Source organism: Entelurus aequoreus, linkage group LG14, assembly GCF_033978785.1.
Source record: "Entelurus aequoreus isolate RoL-2023_Sb linkage group LG14, RoL_Eaeq_v1.1, whole genome shotgun sequence".
Lineage (NCBI taxonomy): Eukaryota > Metazoa > Chordata > Actinopteri > Syngnathiformes > Syngnathidae > Entelurus > Entelurus aequoreus.
The window spans coordinates 58,945,854-58,966,642 of record NC_084744.1 but is presented as its reverse complement, the minus strand read 5'-3'; the positions used below and the strand labels follow the sequence as shown (position 1 = coordinate 58,966,642).

The 20,789-nt window shown below is 38.7% G+C and overlaps 1 protein-coding gene across 1 annotated transcript in view; it reads left to right on the top strand.

The window, feature by feature from the left end:
* Nucleotides 1-20,789, top strand: part of LOC133665136 (AP-1 complex subunit gamma-1-like) — a 60,631-nt gene that overhangs the window by 20,301 nt on the left and 19,541 nt on the right. Inside the window, exons 10-14 of the mRNA XM_062070361.1 lie at nt 2,609-2,664; nt 6,069-6,182; nt 12,015-12,155; nt 12,280-12,334; nt 17,956-18,078. Of these exons, the coding sequence (XP_061926345.1) occupies nt 2,609-2,664; nt 6,069-6,182; nt 12,015-12,155; nt 12,280-12,334; nt 17,956-18,078 (489 nt within the window). The remainder of the gene's footprint in view (nt 1-2,608; nt 2,665-6,068; nt 6,183-12,014; nt 12,156-12,279; nt 12,335-17,955; nt 18,079-20,789) is intronic.

Here is a 20,789-nt window from a genome sequence, read left to right as displayed (position 1 = left end):
GGGGTTCTGGGTATTTGTTCTGTTGTGTTACGGTGCGGATGTTCTCCCCAAATGTGTTTGTCATTCTTGTTTGGCGTGGGTTCACAGTGTGGCGCATATTTGTAACAGTGTTAAAGTTGTTTATACGGCCACCCTCAGTGTGACCTGTATGGCTGTTGACCAAGTATGCTTTGCATTCACTTGTGTGTGTGAAAAGCCGTAGATATTATGTGACTGGGCCGGCACGCAAAGGCAGTGCCTTTAAGGTTTATTGGCGCTCTGTACTTCTCCCTACGTCCGTGTACACAGCTGCGTTTTTAAAAAGTCATACATTTTACTTTCTGAAACCGATACCAATAATTTACGATATCACATTTTAAAGCATTTATTGGCCGATGATATCGGCAGTCCGATATTATCGTACATCTCTATCCATAATTAATTATTTGTTTCCATGTTTTCCCAATTACTCCAGTTAGTTGATTAAATGAAAAGCTTACATAGTTGTAAATTCATCATACTCCATAATCTTACCATTCTCATTGATGATGTCATTGACAAAAATGACTCCTCTTTCAAACATGTTTTTCAAGAAGAAAGGCTTTCCACACTGCAAAAACTAAAATCTAAGTAAGATTGAATATCTCAAATAAGGGTGATATTTGCTTATTTTCTGTCGGATAAGATAATTCTTCTCACTAAGCAGATTTTATGTTAGAGTGTTTTACTTGTTTTAAGTGTTTTGGTCCTAAATGATCTCAGTAAGATATTACAGAATGATGCTGAGATTTGATGAGCTATATTGAGTAAAACATGCTTGAAACTAGAATATCAAGTGTTGCAAAGCTGTGTCATCAACACTCACAAGTATAAAACTACTTTTTCAAAGTAATAATTTCTTATTTCAAGCATGAAAAAAAAAATCATGACTTTGACACAATCGTGTCTCATAATTAAAACAGATGACAGCCAAATGGACTTTGCTGTTTTATTTCCAATGAAACAATAGAACATACGTACTCATATAGTAGTACAGTTGGCACAGTACAGCAAACTGACAGTTAATATTTAAACATTTAACATGTGACATTTCTAACTATTTTGAACAGAAATAGTTCATGCACATTCACAAAAAATTCTTCAAAATTACAATAAAAAAAAATTTGGTTGGGGGCCGGGTCACCCAAACAATTTAGTGGAATAGCCTTCATTTCTAAGAACAAGAATAGACTGTCGAGTTTCAGATGAAAGTTCTCTTTTTCTGGCCATTTTAAACGTTTAATTGACCCCACAAATGTGATTCTCCAGAAACTCAATCTGCTCAAAGGAAGGTCAGTTTTGTAGCTTCTGTAACGAGCTAAAGTGTTTTCAGATGTGTGAACATGATTGCACAAGGGTTTTCTAATCATCAATTAGCCTTCTGAGCCAATGAGCAAACACATTGTACCATTAGAACACTGGAGTGATAGTTGCTGGAAATGGGCCTCTATACACCTATGTAGATATTGCACCAAAAACCAGACATTTGCAGCTAGAATAGTCATTTACCACATTAGCAATGTATAGAGTGTATTTCTTTAAAGTTAAGACTAGTTTAAAGTTATCTTCATTGAAAAGTACAGTGCTTTTCCTTCAAAAATAAGGACATTTCAATGTGACTCCAAACTTTTGAACGGTAGTGTATATGTATATATATATTTTTTTATTTAAAAAAAAAATTTTTTTTTTTTTTTTTTTAGGCAATGACATAAAAAATAATAACCAAAAAAGTACAAAGTTGAGAACACATAATAATATAAATTTATATATATATATATATATATATATATATATATATATATATATATATATATATATATATATATATATATATATATATATATATATATATATATATATATTTTTTTTTTTTTTTTCAGGCAATGACATAAAAAATAATAATAACCAAAAAAGTACAAAGTTGACAACACATAATAATATAAATTAATATAGTGCAAAAGGTAATGTATAGTATGTAATGCATGATTGTCCAGTTTTGCCTGAAAGGGAGTGGGAAGAAGATAATTTATTTAATCCCACCCCCAGTTTTCCATTCAGTGATTATATATATATGTATATATATATATTTATTTATGTATTTATTCCTAACGCACTAATTGACTGAAAGAGCACGCACTTGGCGCGATGATGTCATATTATCGATGGGGGAAAATGCAAGAAATGTAATGCCGAGCAAAACATATCATTATGTCAAGATAATGGCACTAGCATTCACTTCATTTAACAAACGGAAAAAAGGTCTCATATTTGTTTTTTCTACCAAGAAAAGTGCACTTGTTATCAGTGAGAAAATACTTATTTTAAGGTATTTTTGGGTTCATTGAGGTTAGCTAACTTTGACTTGTTTTGGAAAGTCTTGACAAGCCAAATTTTCTTGTTCTATCGGCAGATAATTTTGCTTAGTTCAAGTAAAATACCCCCAAGTTTTGTATTTTTTTTTTCTTGTTTTTGTTTTGCAGTGCATCTATTACAATATTAGAGTTCATCCATATTATCTGCTGCAAAATGTCATCTCTTTCTTTCCTGGCACATCAAATTGAAAACACCCCCACGCTGTTTATTCCCTTAGGTCCTGGCTGTGAACATCTTGGGACGCTTCCTCCTGAACAACGACAGAAACATTAGGTCAGTTTTCAGCGTTACTCCCCTCAATTCTGTCCCTTTTGCTTCTGTTTTTATCCTACATCCTCTGCTCCTTTCCCCCCACCCCCCTGGGGGCCATTGTTCATTTTCATTTCTCAAAGCCACTGGCAGCATCTCCACAGCCACAGGGAGAAAACTCTTGACAGGTTGTCATCGGTCTGAGCTATCTCATCACTTTTGCCCTGGGTAGATTTTCTCCGGAGCCACGCTGGAAGGTCACTTTCCGTCTGCCGGACAGAGTGAAGGCTCATCAATCCTTCCTCTGGGGTTTGGTATTGGAATGGTTTTCCCAGGTCCCCATCCTTAAGGGACAAGAGGTCGCTAGATACGCCTGTCTGCTGTTACCTGCAGGGGCCTTTATCACTTTGTGAGGGTAATAGGACCGGATTATTCCCGTGAGACTTTTCGTGTTGTGGAAAAGTGTTGTTTGGAGATAACAAAGAAAAAATGTGTGTAAACCGTGAAACATGTTTGTGTTGACCAAGTCATCTAGTTCCGATCCACAGTTTGTTTGTTGTTTTATTTGAAAAAATATAATATAATCTTATAATCAATCAATGTTTATTTATATAGCCCTAAATCACAAGTGTCTCAAAGGGCTGCACAAGCCACAACGCTGTGAGAAACCTTGGAGAGGACCGCATATGTGGGTAACCCACCCCACTCTAGGGGAGACCTGATGCAGTGGACGTCGAGTGGGTCTAGTGTAATATTGTGAAAGTCCAGTCCATAGTGGATCTAACATAATAGTGAGAGTCCAGTCCATAGTGGATCTAACATAATAGTGTGAGAGTCCAGTCCATAGTGGATCTAACATAATAGTGTGAGAGTCCAGTCCATAGCGGATCTAACATAATAGTGTGAGAGTCCAGTCCATAGTGGATCTAACATAATAGTGTGAAAGTCCAGTCCATAATGGATCTAACATAATAGTGAGAGTCCAGTCCATAGTGGATCTAACATAATAGTGTGAGAGTCCAGTCCATAGTGGATCTAACATAATAGTGTGAGAGTCCAGTCCATAGTGGATCTAACATAATAGTGTGAGAGTCCAGTCCATAGTGGATCTAACATAATAGTGTGAGAGTCCAGTCCATAGTGGATCTAACATAATAGTGTGAGAGTCCAGTCCATAGTGGATCTAACATAATAGTGTGAGAGTCCAGTCCATAGTGGATCTAACATAATAGTGAGAGTCCAGTCCATAGTGGATCTAACATAATAGTGAGAGTCCAGTCCATAGTGGATCTAACATAATAGAGTGAGAGTCCAGTCCATAGTGGATCTAACATAATAGTGTGAGAGTCCAGTCCATAGTGGATCTAACATAATAGTGTGAGAGTCCAGTCCATAGTGGATCTAACATAATAGTGTGAGAGTCCAGTCCATAGTGGATCTAACATAATAGTGTGAGAGTCCAGTCCATAGTGGATCTAACATAATAGTGTGAGAGTCCAGTTCATAGTGGATCTAACATAATAGTGTGAGAGTCCAGTCCATAGTGGATCTAACATAATAGTGTGAGAGTCCAGTCCATAGTGGATCTAACATAATAGTGTGAGAGTCCAGTCCATAGTGGATCTAACATAATAGTGAGAGTCCAGTCCATAGTGGATCTAACATAATAGTGTGAGAGTCCAGTCCATAGTGGATCTAACATAATAGTGAGAGTCCAGTCCATAGTGGATCTAACATAATAGTGAGAGTCCAGTCCATAGTGGATCTAACATAATAGTATGAGAGTCCAGTCCATAGTGGATCTAACATAATAGTGTGAGAGTCCAGTCCATAGTGGATCTAACATAATAGTGAGAGTCCAGTCCATAGTGGATCTAACATAATAGTGTGAGAGTCCAGTCCATAGTGGATCTAACATAATAGTGAGAGTCCAGTCCATAGTGGATCTAACATAATAGTGAGAGTCCAGTCCATAGTGGATTCTAACATAATAGTGAGAGTCCAGTCCATAGTGGATCTAACATAATAGTGTGAGAGTCCAGTCCATAGTGGATCTAACATAATAGTGAGAGTCCAGTCCATAGTGGATCTAACATAATAGTGTGAGAGTCCAGTCCATAGTGGATCTAACATAATAGTGTGAGAGTCCAGTCCATAGTGGATCTAACATAATAGTGAGAGTCCAGTCCATAGTGGATCTAACATAATAGTGAGAGTCCAGTCCATAGTGGATCTAACATAATAGTGAGAGTCCAGTCCATAGTGGATCTAACATAATAGTGAGAGTCCAGTCCATAGTGGATCTAACATAATAGTGAGAGTCCAGTCCATAGTGGATCTAACATAATAGTGTGAGAGTCCTGTCCATAGTGGATCTAACATAATAGTGAGAGTCCAGTCCATAGTGGATCTAACATAATAGTGAGAGTCCAGTCCATAGTGGATCCAACATAATAGCGAGAGTCCAGTCCATAGTGGATCTAACATAATAGTGAGAGTCCAGTCCATAGTGGATCTAACATAATAGTGAGAGTCCAGTCCATAGTGGATCTAACATAATAGTGAGAGTCCAGTCCATAGTGGATCTAACATAATAGTGAGAGTCCAGTCCATAGTGGATCTAACATAATAGTGTGAGAGTCCAGTCCATAGTGGATCTAACATAATAGTGTGAGAGTCCAGTCCATAGTGGATCTAACATAATAGTGAGAGTCCAGTCCATAGTGGATCTAACATAATAGTGAGAGTCCAGTCCATAGTGGATCTAACATAATAGTGAGAGTCCAGTCCATAGTGGATCTAACATAATAGTGAGAGTCCAGTCCATAGTGGATCTAACATAATAGTGAGAGTCCAGTCCATAGTGGATCTAACATAATAGTGTGAGAGTCCTGTCCATAGTGGATCTAACATAATAGTGAGAGTCCAGTCCATAGTGGATCTAACATAATAGTGAGAGTCCAGTCCATAGTGGATCTAACATAATAGCGAGAGTCCAGTCCATAGTGGATCTAACATAATAGTGAGAGTCCAGTCCATAGTGGATCTAACATAATAGTGAGAGTCCAGTCCATAGTGGATCTAACATAATAGTGAGAGTCCAGTCCATAGTGGATCTAACATAATAGTGAGAGTCCAGTCCATAGTGGATCTAACAAGACTGGATTTGTTGCACAGGTGGCATCCTATGACAGTTCCATGCTGGAAATCACTGAGAGCGGCCTATTTTTTCACAAATGTTTGTAGAAACAGTCTCCATGCCTAAGTGCTGGATTGTATACACCTGTGGTGATTAGGACACCTGATTCTCATCATCACACTTTTTTGTGATTTCAATATTTCACCTCATGATTGTGTTAAAAACATCACCTCACTTAATGTTTTTGGCAACAGACTGAGTCAATTCCCGCTTCTGTGTACACGACCAGGTACATCGCCATGAACTCACTGCAGAAGATAGTCGGGACAGACAACATAGCCGTGCAGCGGCACAGAGGAACCATCGTGGACTGCATGAAAGACGCCGACGCCTCTGTCAAACGGTAGCTTTTCCCTCCTGCTTTGCAGTTCATGCACGTACAGTCGTGGTCAAAAGTGTACGTACACTTGTAAAGAACATCATGTCATGGCTGTCTTGACTTTACAATCATTTCTACAACTCTTATTTTTTTGTGATGTAGTGATTGGAGCATATACTTGTTGGGCACAAAAAACATTCATGAAGTTTGCTTCTTTTATGAATTTATTATGGGTCTACTGAAAATGTGACTTGGTCAAAAGTATACATACAGCAATGTTAATATTTGCTTACATGTCCCTTGGCAAGTTTCACTGCAATAAGGCGCTTTTGGTAGCCATCCACAAGCTTCTGCTTGAATTTTTGACCACCAAAATTGGTGCAGTTCAGCTAAATGTGTTGTTTTTTTCCCGACATGGACTTGTTTCTTCAGCATTGTCCACAATCTCTTTAATATGAGCAAGCACAAAATGAATGATTTAAGCCAGGGGAGGCCCGTTACGTCGATGGCCAGCTACCGGTTGATGGCGGAGGGTGTGTCAGTCGATCGCCAGCAGAGGCATTAAAAAAATAGACCTAAAAATTAGCTGGCTGCTGCCAGATCATTATTAAGAAAAAATGACCGACAGGAAGGCGAGAAACACTTTTTATTTGAACAGATTCTCACGCCGTACCTGCCACTTATGTTTTCAGCACAAACCCGTTCAAGATTAGGCAAACAAACGGTGTACAGGGTTACAGAACAGAAACACTGATGGGTCGCCACAAGGCGCCCCGTAAAAGATGGGGAAAAAGGTCAACGCTGGGGGAGGATGAGTAAAAAAATACAATCTAGACTGGGGTCCTAAGGGGGCCCAGTCTGGAGTGGGCAAAAACCTCCATAGCAAAGCACATATACATATTACAACATACATCTCGAGATATCTAGCAACAGAGGGAAGGGAGTGCGGGGTCACGGTGGCAGGCCGCAGCTCTCAGGCGCTGACCATCCATCCATCACTCCTATGGGATTTGCGTCGAGGGCGTTGAATTTGGGGGTGGTGTATGTGTGTGTGGCGTATATTTTTGTGGATGCATGTGTGTGTGTAAGCCTGCAGCGTGTCTCTGTTCCGCGGCCTTGATGTCGTGCAGCCGATAGTCAGTCCAAAGTCAACAACAACAACAACATGTGTGTGTCCATGAGAGACAAGAAGGGAGTTTGATGTGTCTTTGCCGCACTGTCCTTCGGGAGAGTCTCCAAGCCAGGGAAACAATCCAAGTTAGAATGTTTGTAGACATTTGCTTTTTACTCTAAATTGTCTATGACTGGTCCTCAAAAATGTACTCTGTAAAGCAGCAGTTCCATTGGCAGCAAAACAGGCCCAGAGCATAATACTACTACCACCATGCTCGACTGGAGGGATGGTGTTCCTGGGATTAAAAGGCCTCACCTTTTCTCCTCCAAACATATTGCTGGGTATTGTGGCCAAACAGCTCCATTTTTGTTCCATCTGACCACAGAACTTTCCTCCAGAAGGTCTCATCTTTGTCCATGTGATGTCAGATGAAACAAAAAATTGAGCAATTTTTTTTAATGAAAACATCAAACAAAAAAACAGAAGAAGTCCGGAGCTAAAGTTTTTGACAGAAAAAATGCCGACTTTTTGACAGAAAAAATGCCGACTTTTTGACAGAAAAAATGCCGACTTTTTGACAGGAAAAACAAATCCCTTTTTTTTTTGACAGAAAAAGATTACTTTTTGACAAAAAAAAATCCCAATTTTTTGACGGAAAAAATGCCAATCTTTTAACAGAAAAAATGCAGACTTTTTGACCAAAAAAAAAGCTGACTTTTTGTCAGGAAAAATGCAGACTTTTTGACAGAAAAAATGCCGACTTTTTGACAGAAAAAATGCAGACTTTTTGACAAAAAAAAAAAGCTGACTTTTTGTCAGGGAAAATGCAGACTTTTTGACAGGGAAAAAAAATCCCAATTTTTTTTGACAGAAAAAAGATGACTTTTTGACAGAAAAAAATCCCAATGTTTTGACGGAAAAAATGCAGACTTTTTGACAGAAAAAATGCAGACTTTTTGACAGAAAAAATGCAGACTTTTTGACAGGAAAAAAAAAATCCAGATTTTTTTGACAGGAAAAAGCTTACTTTTTGACAGAAAAAATTCCCAATTTTTTGACGGAAAAAATGCAGACTTTTTGACAGAAAAAATGCAGACTTTTTGACAGAAAAAATCCAGACTTTTTGACAGAAAAAAAAAATCACAATTTTTTGACAGAAAAAATGCCGACTTTTTGACAGGAAAAATTACGACTTTTTGTCGTCAAACGTCTAAAGACTGACTGCACAGTTCCTGTCTTCACAATAAAAGCGCTGCTTCATCCTGCCTGCGATAACAAAATAAGAGTTTCAGAAAGCTAGTGAGCCACGGAGTTTGCCACCAATGTATTTCTTGTAAAGTGTATACAAAGGAGTATGGCAGTTGGACAAATAAGATGGCAAAAAGCAACCACTTTCATGTGGTATTGGACAGAAATTAGGACTTTTTTTCTCCTCCATTTGAAAATGTGGACGTTATCATCACTACTGTCTGATTCTAATCAATGCAAGTCATCAGAATCAGGTAATACACCAACATATATTCTTGTCTTCATGAAAGAAAGGAATTAAACTTGCTTGTATTATCATTTAACACCTTTAACTTGTTAACAAAAAACTCTCTTTCATAAATAAATAAATATAAATGATATATATGAATGAGGTAGATCCCCTCCACTTGGTACATTGAAAAGTAGCTCGCCTGCAGAAAAAGTGTGGACACCCCGGATTTAAGCATTCCTACACAGAGACATTGTCCCGATACCAATATTTTAGTATCGGTACCGGTACCAAAATTATTTCGGTACTTTTCTAAGTAAAGGGGACCACAAAAAAATGGCATTATTGGATTTATTTTAACAACAGATCTTAGTGTACATGGGGGCGGCATGGCGTAGTGGGTTGAGCGGCCTTGCCAGAAACCTGAGGGTTGCAGGTTCGCTCCCCGCCTCTTACCATCCAAAAATCGCTGCCGTTGTGTCCTTGGGCAGGACACTTCACCCTTGCCCCCGGTGCCGCTCACACCGGAGAATGAATGATGAATGAATGAGTTGTAAAAATGAATGATGGGTTCTCACTTCTCTGTGAAGCGCTTTGAGTGTCTAGAAAAGCGCTATATAAATCTAATCCATTATTATTATTATTATTACATGAAACATATGTTTATTATTGCAATTTAGTCCTTAAATAAAATAGTGAACATACTAGACAACTTGTCTTTTAGTAGTAAGTAAACAAACAAAGGCTCCTAATTTAGTCTGCTGACATATGCAGTAACATATTGTGTCATTTATCTACCTATTATTTTGTCAACATTATTAAAGACAAGTGGTAGAAAATTGATTATTAATCTACTTGTTCATTTACTGTTAATATCTGCTTACTTTCTCTTTTAACATGTTCTATCTACACTTCTGTTGAAATGTAATAATCACTTATTCTTCTCTTCTTTGATACTTTACATTAGTTTTGGATGATACCACACATTCGGGTATCAATCCGATACCTCATGTGTCCAGGGACATATTTCCTGAGTTTATAAACATAATATAAAAAAACAAAAACGAAATAAGATTTTGTGATGCTAAAAAATATCGATGTTATCATAGTAGTATCGACTAGATACGCTCCTGTACTTGGTATCATTACAGTGGGTGTCAGGTGTAGATCCACCAATGGCGTTTGCTTATATTGTGGCGTCCCGGAAGAGTTGGTGCTTGGGGAATTTGTTCTGTTGTGTTTATGTTGTGTTGTGCTGCACCAACAACTTATTTTTCTGTTGTTTGGATGCTTTACATTAATTTTGGATGATACCACAAATGTGGCTATCGATCCGATACCAAGTAGTTACAGGATCATACATTGGTCATATTCAAAGTCCTCATGTGTCCGGGGACGTATTTCCTGACTTTATAAACATAATATACATTTTAAAAAAACTTAAAAAGATGTTGTGATGCCAAAACATATCGACGTAATCATAGTAGTACCGACTAGATACGCTATTGTACTTGGTATCATTACAGTGGATGTTAGGTGTCAATCCACCAATGGCGTTTGTTTACATTTTGATGCCGCTGAACTACGGTGTTTAGTGAATGGTACTTGTAAGAAACTCACTTTATTTGTCGCCATGGAGGCGAGGATTAGTCATTTGGAAGTAGCTGAAACACTGCGGATGGACGTTAGCCGCTAGCTAGCTAGCCATGTCTTAAAGCCCCTCTTCCTGAGGGTGTTTCAGTGTTAAAACTTCACCTTTATCTTTACGTTTTAAGCCAAAATGCGTCCGTTTTCTCTTTTCTGTCTACACACTGTGTCTGCTTGTAAGTACTCTGTGTGTGTGCGCTGCCGAACATGCTCGTCTGCTCGTAAAACCAGCAATGACACGACGTGACGCGGGTGCGGGGAGGGGTGGTGGACCGGTACTTTTTAGAGGCGGTATAGTACCAAAAATGATTCATTAGTATCGCGGTACTATACTAGTACCGGTATACCGTACAACCCTAGTAGAAAGCATGTCACAAGTTAGTTTGTTTTCGAATTATGTACACAAAATGGACAAAATATTAAAATGAGTACTATTAGTAGTAATGCATAAAAAAAGTACTTTTCATTGTTGCATTTTAATGTCATGAAAACGTTAGACTGTAATCATTTTGATTATTAGTGTGCAAGTTCAACTATTAAAAAATTAAACAACTTTATATAATAAACAATATATTTATATTTAATATACATCTTATATTCAATATTATATTATAAATAGGGGTGTCAAATGATCTTTTTAAGTCAGTTTAAGTTTTGGAATTTGGATGAATCATGATTAATCATGGGTGATCACTCACTTGCATAATTAGTGAAGTGAATTATATTTATATAGCGCTTTTCTCTAGTGACTCAAAGCACTTTTACATAGTGAAACCCAATATCTAAGTTACATTTAAACCAGTGTGGGTGGCACTGGGGAGCAGGTGGGTAAAGTGTCTTGCCCAAGGACACAACGGCAGTAACTAGGATGGCGGGAGCGGGGATCGAACCTGGAACCCTCAAGTTGCTGGCAGGGCCGCTCTACCAACCGAGCTATACCGCCCTTAAGCAATTAAAAGTTGCTTAACACTGATGACGTCTATTAAACAAGACAAGAGGCAAAGAATCAAACAGAGGCAGAATTCAATTTGGACTCAATATTGAGGAGAAAACGTGTCGACCTGTAACCCCCTTTCAGTGTCACCCACGCTCTGCCAAAATATTGCACTCCTCCTTCTTTATTTGACTTTCTCCTCCCCACCTGACCACAGCTGCTTCCAGAGGGAAGGGGGTCGTAAACAGCGTTGCCTTTGGTTACCGAACAGTTGAAAAGAAAAAAAATCGTAAAATAGTTCAAAAAGGGTTCGTCTGGAAATTGGGCAGATCCTGCCATCTGTCCGTTTTGAAGTCACAGTGGAGTTTTACGAGCCTTCCTCCTGGTAGGCCCCAAAGACAGCACCCGTCCCCCTGCCAGGAACTCAATGTAATACAAAGCTATTGTGATCATTTACAAACAATTATTCTAACAATAACAACATCGTCTTCCTACTGGAAAATGTTCAAGGAATTTGATTGAGAGATAGCGCCCTCTGCTGGATTCGCAGCTGCAAACAGTGCCATTAATGAAACTACTTTCTGCTCAAGCTGCAATGCAAAACTATTTTCCAATTTAGAGCAGGAAAGGCTGGGATGTTTTATTTTGAAATCCAGTACATTTTTGGTGTCTTCCTATGTTCAGCCGCGCTTTAGATCTCTCCTTGGCCTTGGTGTCCGCCAGCAACATCCGCTCCATGATGAAGGAGCTACTCGTCTTCCTCTCCTCCTGCCCGCCCGAACTCCGTGCCGAAGCGGCCAGCGGGATATTCCACGCCGCGGAGAGGTGAGCCAACCACCTGCGTTCATGTTCCACTTTCACACGTGCATGTCAGTCTTTGTGCGGTGACAATTAGTTTTATGTGTGTGTTTATGACTTGCTCTAAAGCACCATTGTGTGTGTCTGTCAGGTATGCACCCTCCCAGCGTTGGCACATTGACACCATCCTGCATGTCCTCACCACGGTAAATACTCTACTGCCTTGCCTTGACATCACCTTGGGGGTCAAGAGTGTACATACACTTGTAAAGAACATCATGTCATGGCTGTCTTGACTTTCCAATCGTTTCCACAACTCTTATTTTTTTGTGATAGAGTGATTGGAGCACATACTTGTTGGGCACCAAAAAACATTTGTGAAGTTTGCTTCTTTTATGAATTTATTATGGTGCTACTGAAAATGTGAGCAAATCTGCTAGAACACACCAAAATAGCTAGAACTAGTATGCATATATCTAAAAAAAAAAAAAGGGTTTTTAAGCCTTTTTTAAAAGCATCCACAGTCTGTGGTGCCCTCAGGTGGTCAGGGAGAGCGTTCCACACGTTTAAAGTCAGTACTTTGGGAAGGCCATTCTAAAACCTTCATTCTAGCCTGATTTAGCCATTCCTTTACCACTTTTTGACATGTGCACCCAACTGCGCCCAAGACCCAACCTCCGGGCTGATGGTTTTAGCTTGTCCTGAAGAATTGGGAGGTAATCCTCCCTTTTCATTGTCCCATTTACTAATAATAATAATAACAGATTTTATTTGTAAAAATAATTTTACATTGAGTAAACAACCTCCAAAGTGCTACAGTGTATTAATTTTTTTTTTAAAGATAATAAAAATAAAAACTAGAACAGCCAAATAGCCAAATAGCTACAACTAGTATGCATTTATCTAAAAAAAGGCTTTTTTAAAAAGAAGGGTTTTTAAGCCTTTTTTAAAAGCATCCACAGTCTGTGGTGCCCTCGGGTGGTCAGGGAGAGCGTTCCACAGACTGGAAGCGGCGGAGCAGAAAGCCCATTCTCACATTGTTCGTAGCAATAAGGCGCTTTTGGTAGCCATCCACCAGCTTCTGCTTGAGTTTTTGACCACTCCTCTTGACAAAATTGATGCAGATCGGCTTGTTTCTTCAGGATTGTCCACACGTTTAAGTCAGGACTTTGGGAAGGCCATTCTAAAACCTTCATTCTAGCCTGATTTAGCCATTCCTTTACCACTTTTGAGGTGTGTTTGGGGGTCATTGTCCTGTTGGAACACCCAACTGTGCGACCCAACCTCCGGGCTGATGATTTTTAGCTTGTCCTGAAGAATTTGGAGGTAATCCTCCTTTTTTCATTGTCCCATTTACTACTAATAATAATAATAGATTTTATTTGTAAAAAGCACTTTACATTATGTAAACAACCTCCAAAGTGCTACAGTGTATTATTTTTTTTTTTAAAGATAATAAAAATAAAAACTAGAACAGCCAAATAGCTAGAACTAGTATGCATATATCTAAAAAAAATGTTTTTTTTAAAAAGAAGGGTTTTTAAGCCTTTTTTAAAAGCATCCACAGTCTGTGGTGCCCTCAGGTGGTCAGGGAGAGAGTTCCACAGACTGGGAGCGGCGGAGCAGAAAGCCCGGTCTCCCATTGTTCGTACCAATAAGGCGCTTTTGGTAGCCATCCACCAGCTTCTGCTTACATTTTTGACCACTCCTCTTGACAAAATTGGTGCAGATCGGCTTGTTTCTTCAACATTGTCCACACATTTAAAGTCAGGACTTTGGGAAGGCCATTCTAAAACCTTCATTCTAGCCTGATTTAGCCATTCCTTTACCACTTTTGACGTGTGTTTGGGGGTCATTGTCCTGATGATTTTTAGCTTGTCCTGAAGAATTTGGAGGTAATCCTCCCTTGTCATTGTCCCATTTACTAATAATAATAATAATAATAATAATATATTTTATTTGTAAAAAGCACTTTACATTGCGTAAAAAACCTCCAAAGTGCTACGGTGTATTAAAAAAAATAAAAATAAAAAGATAATAAAAATAAATAAAGATAAAAACTAGAACAGCCAAATAGCTAGAACTAGTATGCATATATATATATATATATATATATATATATATATTAAAAAAAAGGCTTTTTAAAAAAAAAAGGGTTTTTAAGCCTTTTTTTTAAAAGCATCCACAGTCTGTGGTGCCCTCAGGTGGTCAGGGAGAGCGTTCCACAGACTGGGAGCGGCGGAGCAGAAAGCCCATTCTCACATTGTTCGTAGCAATAAGGCGCTTTTGGTAGCCATCCACCAGCTTCTGCTTACATTTTTGACCACTCCTCTTGACTAAATTTATGCAGATCGGCTTGTTTCTTCAGCATTGTCCACACGTTTAAGTCAGGACTTTGGGAAGGTCATTCTAAAACCTTCATTCTAGCCTGATTTAGCCATTCCTTTACCACTTTTGACGTGGGTTTGGGGTCATTGTCCTGTTGGAACACCCAACTGCGCCCAAGACCCAACCTCAAGGCTGATGATTTTAGCTTGTCCTGAAGAATTTGGGAGGTAATCCTCCTTTTTCCATTGTCCCATTTAGGATAGGATAGGATAGGTCTTTATTGTCATTGCACAAGTACAACAAAACTATGTTTTCAGCACAAACCCGTTCAAGATGAGACAAACAAACAGTGTACAGGGTTACAGAACAGGAACGCTGATGGGTCGCCACAAGGCGCCCCGTAAAATATGGGGAAAAAGGTAAACGCTGGGGGAGGATGAGTAAAAAAAATACTATCTAGACTGGGCTCCTAAGGGGGCCCAGTCTGGAGTGGGGAAAAAACCTCCATAGCAAAGCACATATACATATTACAACATACATCTCGAGATATCTAGCAACAGGGAAGGGAGGGAGTGCGGGGTCACGGTGGCAGGCCGCAGCTCTCAGGCGCTGACCATCCATCCATCACCCCTATGGGATTTGCGTCGAGGGCATTGAATTTGGGGGTGGTGTATGTGTGTGTGGCGTATATTTTTGTGGATGCATGTGTGTGTGTAAGCCTGCAGCGTGTCTCTGTTCCGCGGCCTTGATGTCGTGCAGCCGATAGTCAGTCCAAAGTCAACAACAACAACAACAGGTGTGTGTCCATGAGAGACAAGAAGGGAGTTTGTTGTGTCTTTGCCGCACTGTCCTTCGGGAGAGTCTCCAAGCCAGGGAAACAATCCAAGTTAGAATGTTTGTAGACATTTGCTTTTTACTCTAAATTGTCTATGACTGGTCCTCAAAAATGTACTCTGTAAAGCAGCAGTTCCATTGGCAGCAAAACAGGCCCAGAGCATAATACTACTACCACCATGCTCGACTGGAGGAATGGTGTTCCTGGGATTAAAAGGCCTCACCTTTTCTCCTCCAAACATATTGCTGGGTATTGTGGCCAAACAGCTCCATTTTTGTTCCATCTGACCACAGAACTTTCCTCCAGAAGGTCTTATCTTTGTCCATGTGATGTCAGATGAAACAAAAAATTGAGCAATTTTTTTTAATGAAAACATCAAACAAAAAAAACAGAAGAAGTCCGGAGCTAAAGTTTTTGACAGAAAAAATGCCGACTTTTTGACAGAAAAAATGCCGACTTTTTGACAGAAAAAATGCCGACTTTTTGACAGAAAAAAATGCCGACTTTTTGACAGGAAAAACAAATCCCATTTTTTTTTGACAGAAAAAGATGACTTTTTGACGAAAAAAAATCCCAATTTTTTGACGGAAAAAATGCCGACTTTTCAACAGAAAAAATGCAGACTTTTTGACAAAAAAAAAAACTGACTTTTTGTCAGGAAAAATGCAGACTTTTTGACAAAAAAAAAATCCCAATTTTTTTGACATAAAAAAGATGACTTTTTGACAGAAAAAAATCCCAATTTTTTGACGGAAAAAATGCCGACTTTTTGACAGAAAAAATGCAGACTTTTTGACCAAAAAAAAGCTGACTTTTTTTCAGGAAAAATGCCGACTTTTTGACAGGCAAAATGCCGACTTTTTGACAGGGAAAAAAAATCCTAATTTTTTTGACAGAAAAAAGATGACTTTTTGACAGAAAAAAATCCCAATTTTTTGACGGAAAAAATGCCGACTTTTTGACAGAAAAAATGCAGACTTTTTGACAGGAAAAAGCTGACTTTTTGACAGGAAAAAGCTGACTTTTTGACAGAAAAAAATCCCAATTTTTTGACGTAAAAAATCCAGACTTTTTGACAGAAAAAAAATCAAAAATTTTTGACAGAAAAAATGCCGACTTTTTGACAGGAAAAATTACGACTTTTTGTCAGAAAAAATCCTGAATTTTTGTTAGAAAAAATGCAGACTTTTTGACAGAAAAAATGCAGACTTTTTGACAGAAAAAATCTCGATTTTTTTGACGGAAAAAATGCCAACTTTTTAACAGAAAAAATGCAGACTTTTTGAGAAAAAAAAAAGCTGACTTTTTGTCAGGAAAAATGCTGACTTTTTGACAGAAAAAATGCAGACTTTTTGACAGGAAAAAAAATCCCAATTTTTTTGACAGAAAAAAGATGACTTTTTGACAGAAAAAAGATGACTTTTTGACAGAAAAAAAATCCCAATTTTTTGACGAAAAAAATGCAGACTTTTTGACAGAAAAAATGCAGACTTTTTGACAGAAAAAATCCAGACTTTTTGACAAGAAAAAAAAATCCAGATTTTTTTGAGAGGAAAAAGCTGACTTTTTGACAGAAAAAAATCCCAATTTTTTGACGGAAAAAATGCAGACTTTTTGACAGAAAAAATCCAGACTTTTTGACAGAAAAATCCAGACTTTTTGACAGGAAAAATTACGACTTTTTGTCAGAAAAAATCCTGAATTTTTGTCAGAAAAAATTCCGACTTTTTGACAGAAAAAATGCCGACTTTTTGACAGAAAAAAATCCAGATTTTTTGACAGAAAAAATCTCGACTTTTTGAAAGAAAAATTCCCGACTTTTTAACAGAAAAAATCCAGACTTTTTGACAGAAAAAATGCCGACTTTTTGACAGAAAAAAATCCCGACTTTTTAACAGAAAAAATGCTGACTTATTGACAGTAAAAATGCCGACTTTTTGTCAGAAAAAATCCAGACTTTTTGACAGAAAAATCCAGACTTTTTGACAGGGAAAATTACGACTTTTTGTCAGAAAAAATCCTGAATTTTTGTCAGAAAAAAATGCAGACTTTTTGACAGAAAAAAATCCTGATTTTTTGACAGAAAAAATCTCGACTTTTTAAAAGAAAAATTCCCGACTTTTTAACAGAAAAAATCCAGACTTTTTGACAGAAAAAATGCAGACTTTTTGACAGAAAAAAATCCCGACTTTTTAACAGAAAAAATGCTGACTTATTGACAGTAAAAATGCCGACTTTTTGTCAGAAAAAATCCTGAATTTTTGTCATGCCGACTTACTATGGGTCTACTGAAAATGTGAAAATTGCTGGGTATTGTGGCCAAACAGCTCCATTTTTGTTCCATCTGACCACAGAACTTTCCTCCAGAAGGTCTTATCTTTGTCCATGTGATGTCACATGAAACAAAAATGGAGCTGTTTAGCCACAATACCCAGCAATATGTTTGGAGGAGAAAAGTCGAGGCCTTTAATCCCAGGAACACCATTCCTACCGTCAAGCATGGTGGTGGTAGTATTACCTGTTCGACTATTGATATCAGCCAATTGGACATAAAAAAGTTGTATCGGAACACTTTGAACAGATGACTACATGTATTGTACGGTGTCATGTTTGTGTGTGTTTTACACGCTCACGTTTGCCACGTATTCATTCCCACACTGGCAGGCGGGAGGTGACGTGAGGGATGAAACCGTCCCCAACTTGATCCAGCTCATCACCACCGCCTCTGACCTTCACTGCTACACCGTGCACAAGCTCTACCGGGCGCTCTTCACAGACATCTCTCAGGTGTGTGTATAGGCTTTGAGGTTAATGTATCCAGGTGTATTTTTAGAAACCAGATGAGTAATCTAAAGTGTGTGTGCGTGGTACAGAGAGAGAACACACACACATGATCCACAACATTAGATAAACCTGTTCTGCTGTGTTCTACTACTCTTTGGTTGCTTCATGAACCTAAATGACTTACAACTACAATAGTCCAGATAATTACGAGTGCTGTCCAATTAATCACACTTCTGAATTTGGATTAATCGGCATTAATCATAGCAAATGACTTTCTTGCATAATATAAATGACCGTATTTTCCGGACCATAGGGCGCACTGGATTATAATGGTCTATTTTTGATCTTTTTTCGTATATAAAGCGCACCGGATTCTAAGGCGCATTAAAGGCCTACTGAAATGAATTTTTTTTATTTAAACGGGGATAGCAGATCTATTCTATGTGTCATACTTGATCATTTCGCGATATTGCCATATTTTTGCTGAAAGGATTTAGTATAGAACAACGACGATAAAGATTGCAACTTTTGGTATCTGATAAAAAAAAGGCTTGCACCTACCGGAAGTAGCGTGACGTAGTCAGTTGAACATATACGCAAAGTTCCCTATTGTTTACAATGATGGCCGCATGAAGTGAGAGAGATTCGGACCGAGAAAGCGACAATTTCCCCATTAATTTGAGCGAGGATGAAAGATTTGTGGATGAGTAAAGTGCAAGTGAAGGACTAGTGGGGAGTTGAAGCTATTCAGATAGGGAAGATGCTGTGAGAGCCGGGGGTGACCTGATATTCAGCTGGGAATGACTACAACAGTAAATAAACACAAGACATATATATACTCTATTAGCCACAACACAACCAGGCTTATATTTAATATGCCACAAATTAATCCTGCATAAAAACACCTGCGTGTTTGTTATGCTAGCTCCTAGCTCCTCTGCTAGCTCCTAGCTCCATAGAACACGCCAATACAATTCAAACACCTGATCAACACACACAATCACTCAGCCCAAAAGACCGTTTACCTAACCCAAGGTTCATAAAGCTTATATATTTTTAAAAAGTTACGTACGTGACGCGCACATACGGTCAAGTTATCGAATGTTTAGCAGCCAAGGCTGCATACTCACGGTACCTGATATTCAGCTGGGAATGACTACAACAGTAAATAAACACAAGACATATATATACTCTATTAGCCACAACACAACCAGGCTTATATTTAATATGCCACAAATTAATCCTGCATAATAACACCTGCGTGTTTGTTATGCTAGCTCCTAGCTCCTCTGCTAGCTCCTAGCTCCATAGAACACGCCAATACAATTCAAACACCTGATCAACACACACAATCACTCAGCCCAAAAGACCGTTCACCTAACCCAAGGTTCATAAAGCTTATATATTTTTAAAAAGTTACGTACGTGACGCGCACTTACGGTACGGTACGTGTTATGCTAGCTCCTAGCTCCTCTGCTAGCTCCTAGCTCCATAGAACACGCCAATACAATTCAAACACATGATCAACACACACAATCACTCAGCCCAAAAGACCGTTCACCTAACCCAAGGTTCATAAAGCTTATATATTTTAAAAAAGTTACGTACATACGCAAAAAAAAGCCAAAGCTGCATACTCACAGTAGCACGTCTGCGTCTTTGTCATCCAAATCAAAGTAATCCTGGTAAGAGTCTGTGTTGTCCCAGTTCTCTACAGGCGTCTGTGTATCCAAATCAAAAGTCCTCCTGGTTAGAGTCTCTGTTATCCGAGTTCTTCCATCTTGACTGCATCTTTCGGGAATGTAAACAAAGAAGCGCCGGCTGTGTACTGTTGTGGCTGACTACGTTCGAAAAATACGTCCATTTCGCACCGACAACTTTCTTCTTTGCTTGCTTGGCTTCCTTCTCCATAATGCAATGAACATGATTGAAACAGATTCACGAACACAGATGTCCAGAATACTGTGGAATTATGAAATGAAAACAGAGCTTTTTCATATTGGCTTCAATGTGGAAGGCATACCCGTGTTCGTCGGGCTACGTCACGCGCATACGTCATCCTCAGAGGCGTTTCGAACCGGAAGTTTAGCGGCAAATTTAAAATGTCACTTTATAAGTTAACCCGGCCGTATTGGCATGTGTTATAATGTTAAGATTTCATCATTGATATATAAACTATCAGACTGCGTGGTCGGTAGTAGTGGGTTTCAGTAGGCCTTTAAAGGCCTACTGAAATGAATTTTTTTTATTTAAACGGGGATAGCAGATCCATTCTATGTGTGTGATATTGCCATATTTTTGCTGAAAGGATTTAGTAGAGAACATCGACGATAAAGTTCACAACTTTTGCTCGCTGATAAAAAAAAGCCTTGCCTGTACCGGAAGTAGCGTGACGTCGCAGGTTGAAAGGCTCCTCACATTTCCCCATTGTTTACACCAGCAGCGAGAGCGATTCGGACCGAGAAAGCGACGATCACCCCATTAATTTGAGCCGGGATGAAAGATTCGTGGATGAGGAACGTGAGAGTGAAGGACTAGAGTGCAGTGCAGGACGTATCTTTTTTCGCTCTGACCGTAACTTAGGTACAAGCTGGCTCATTGGATTCCACACTTTCTCCTTTTTCTATTGTGGATCACGTATTTGTATTTTAAACCACCTCGGATACTATATCCTCTTGAAAATGAGAGTCGAGAACGCGAAATGGACATTCACA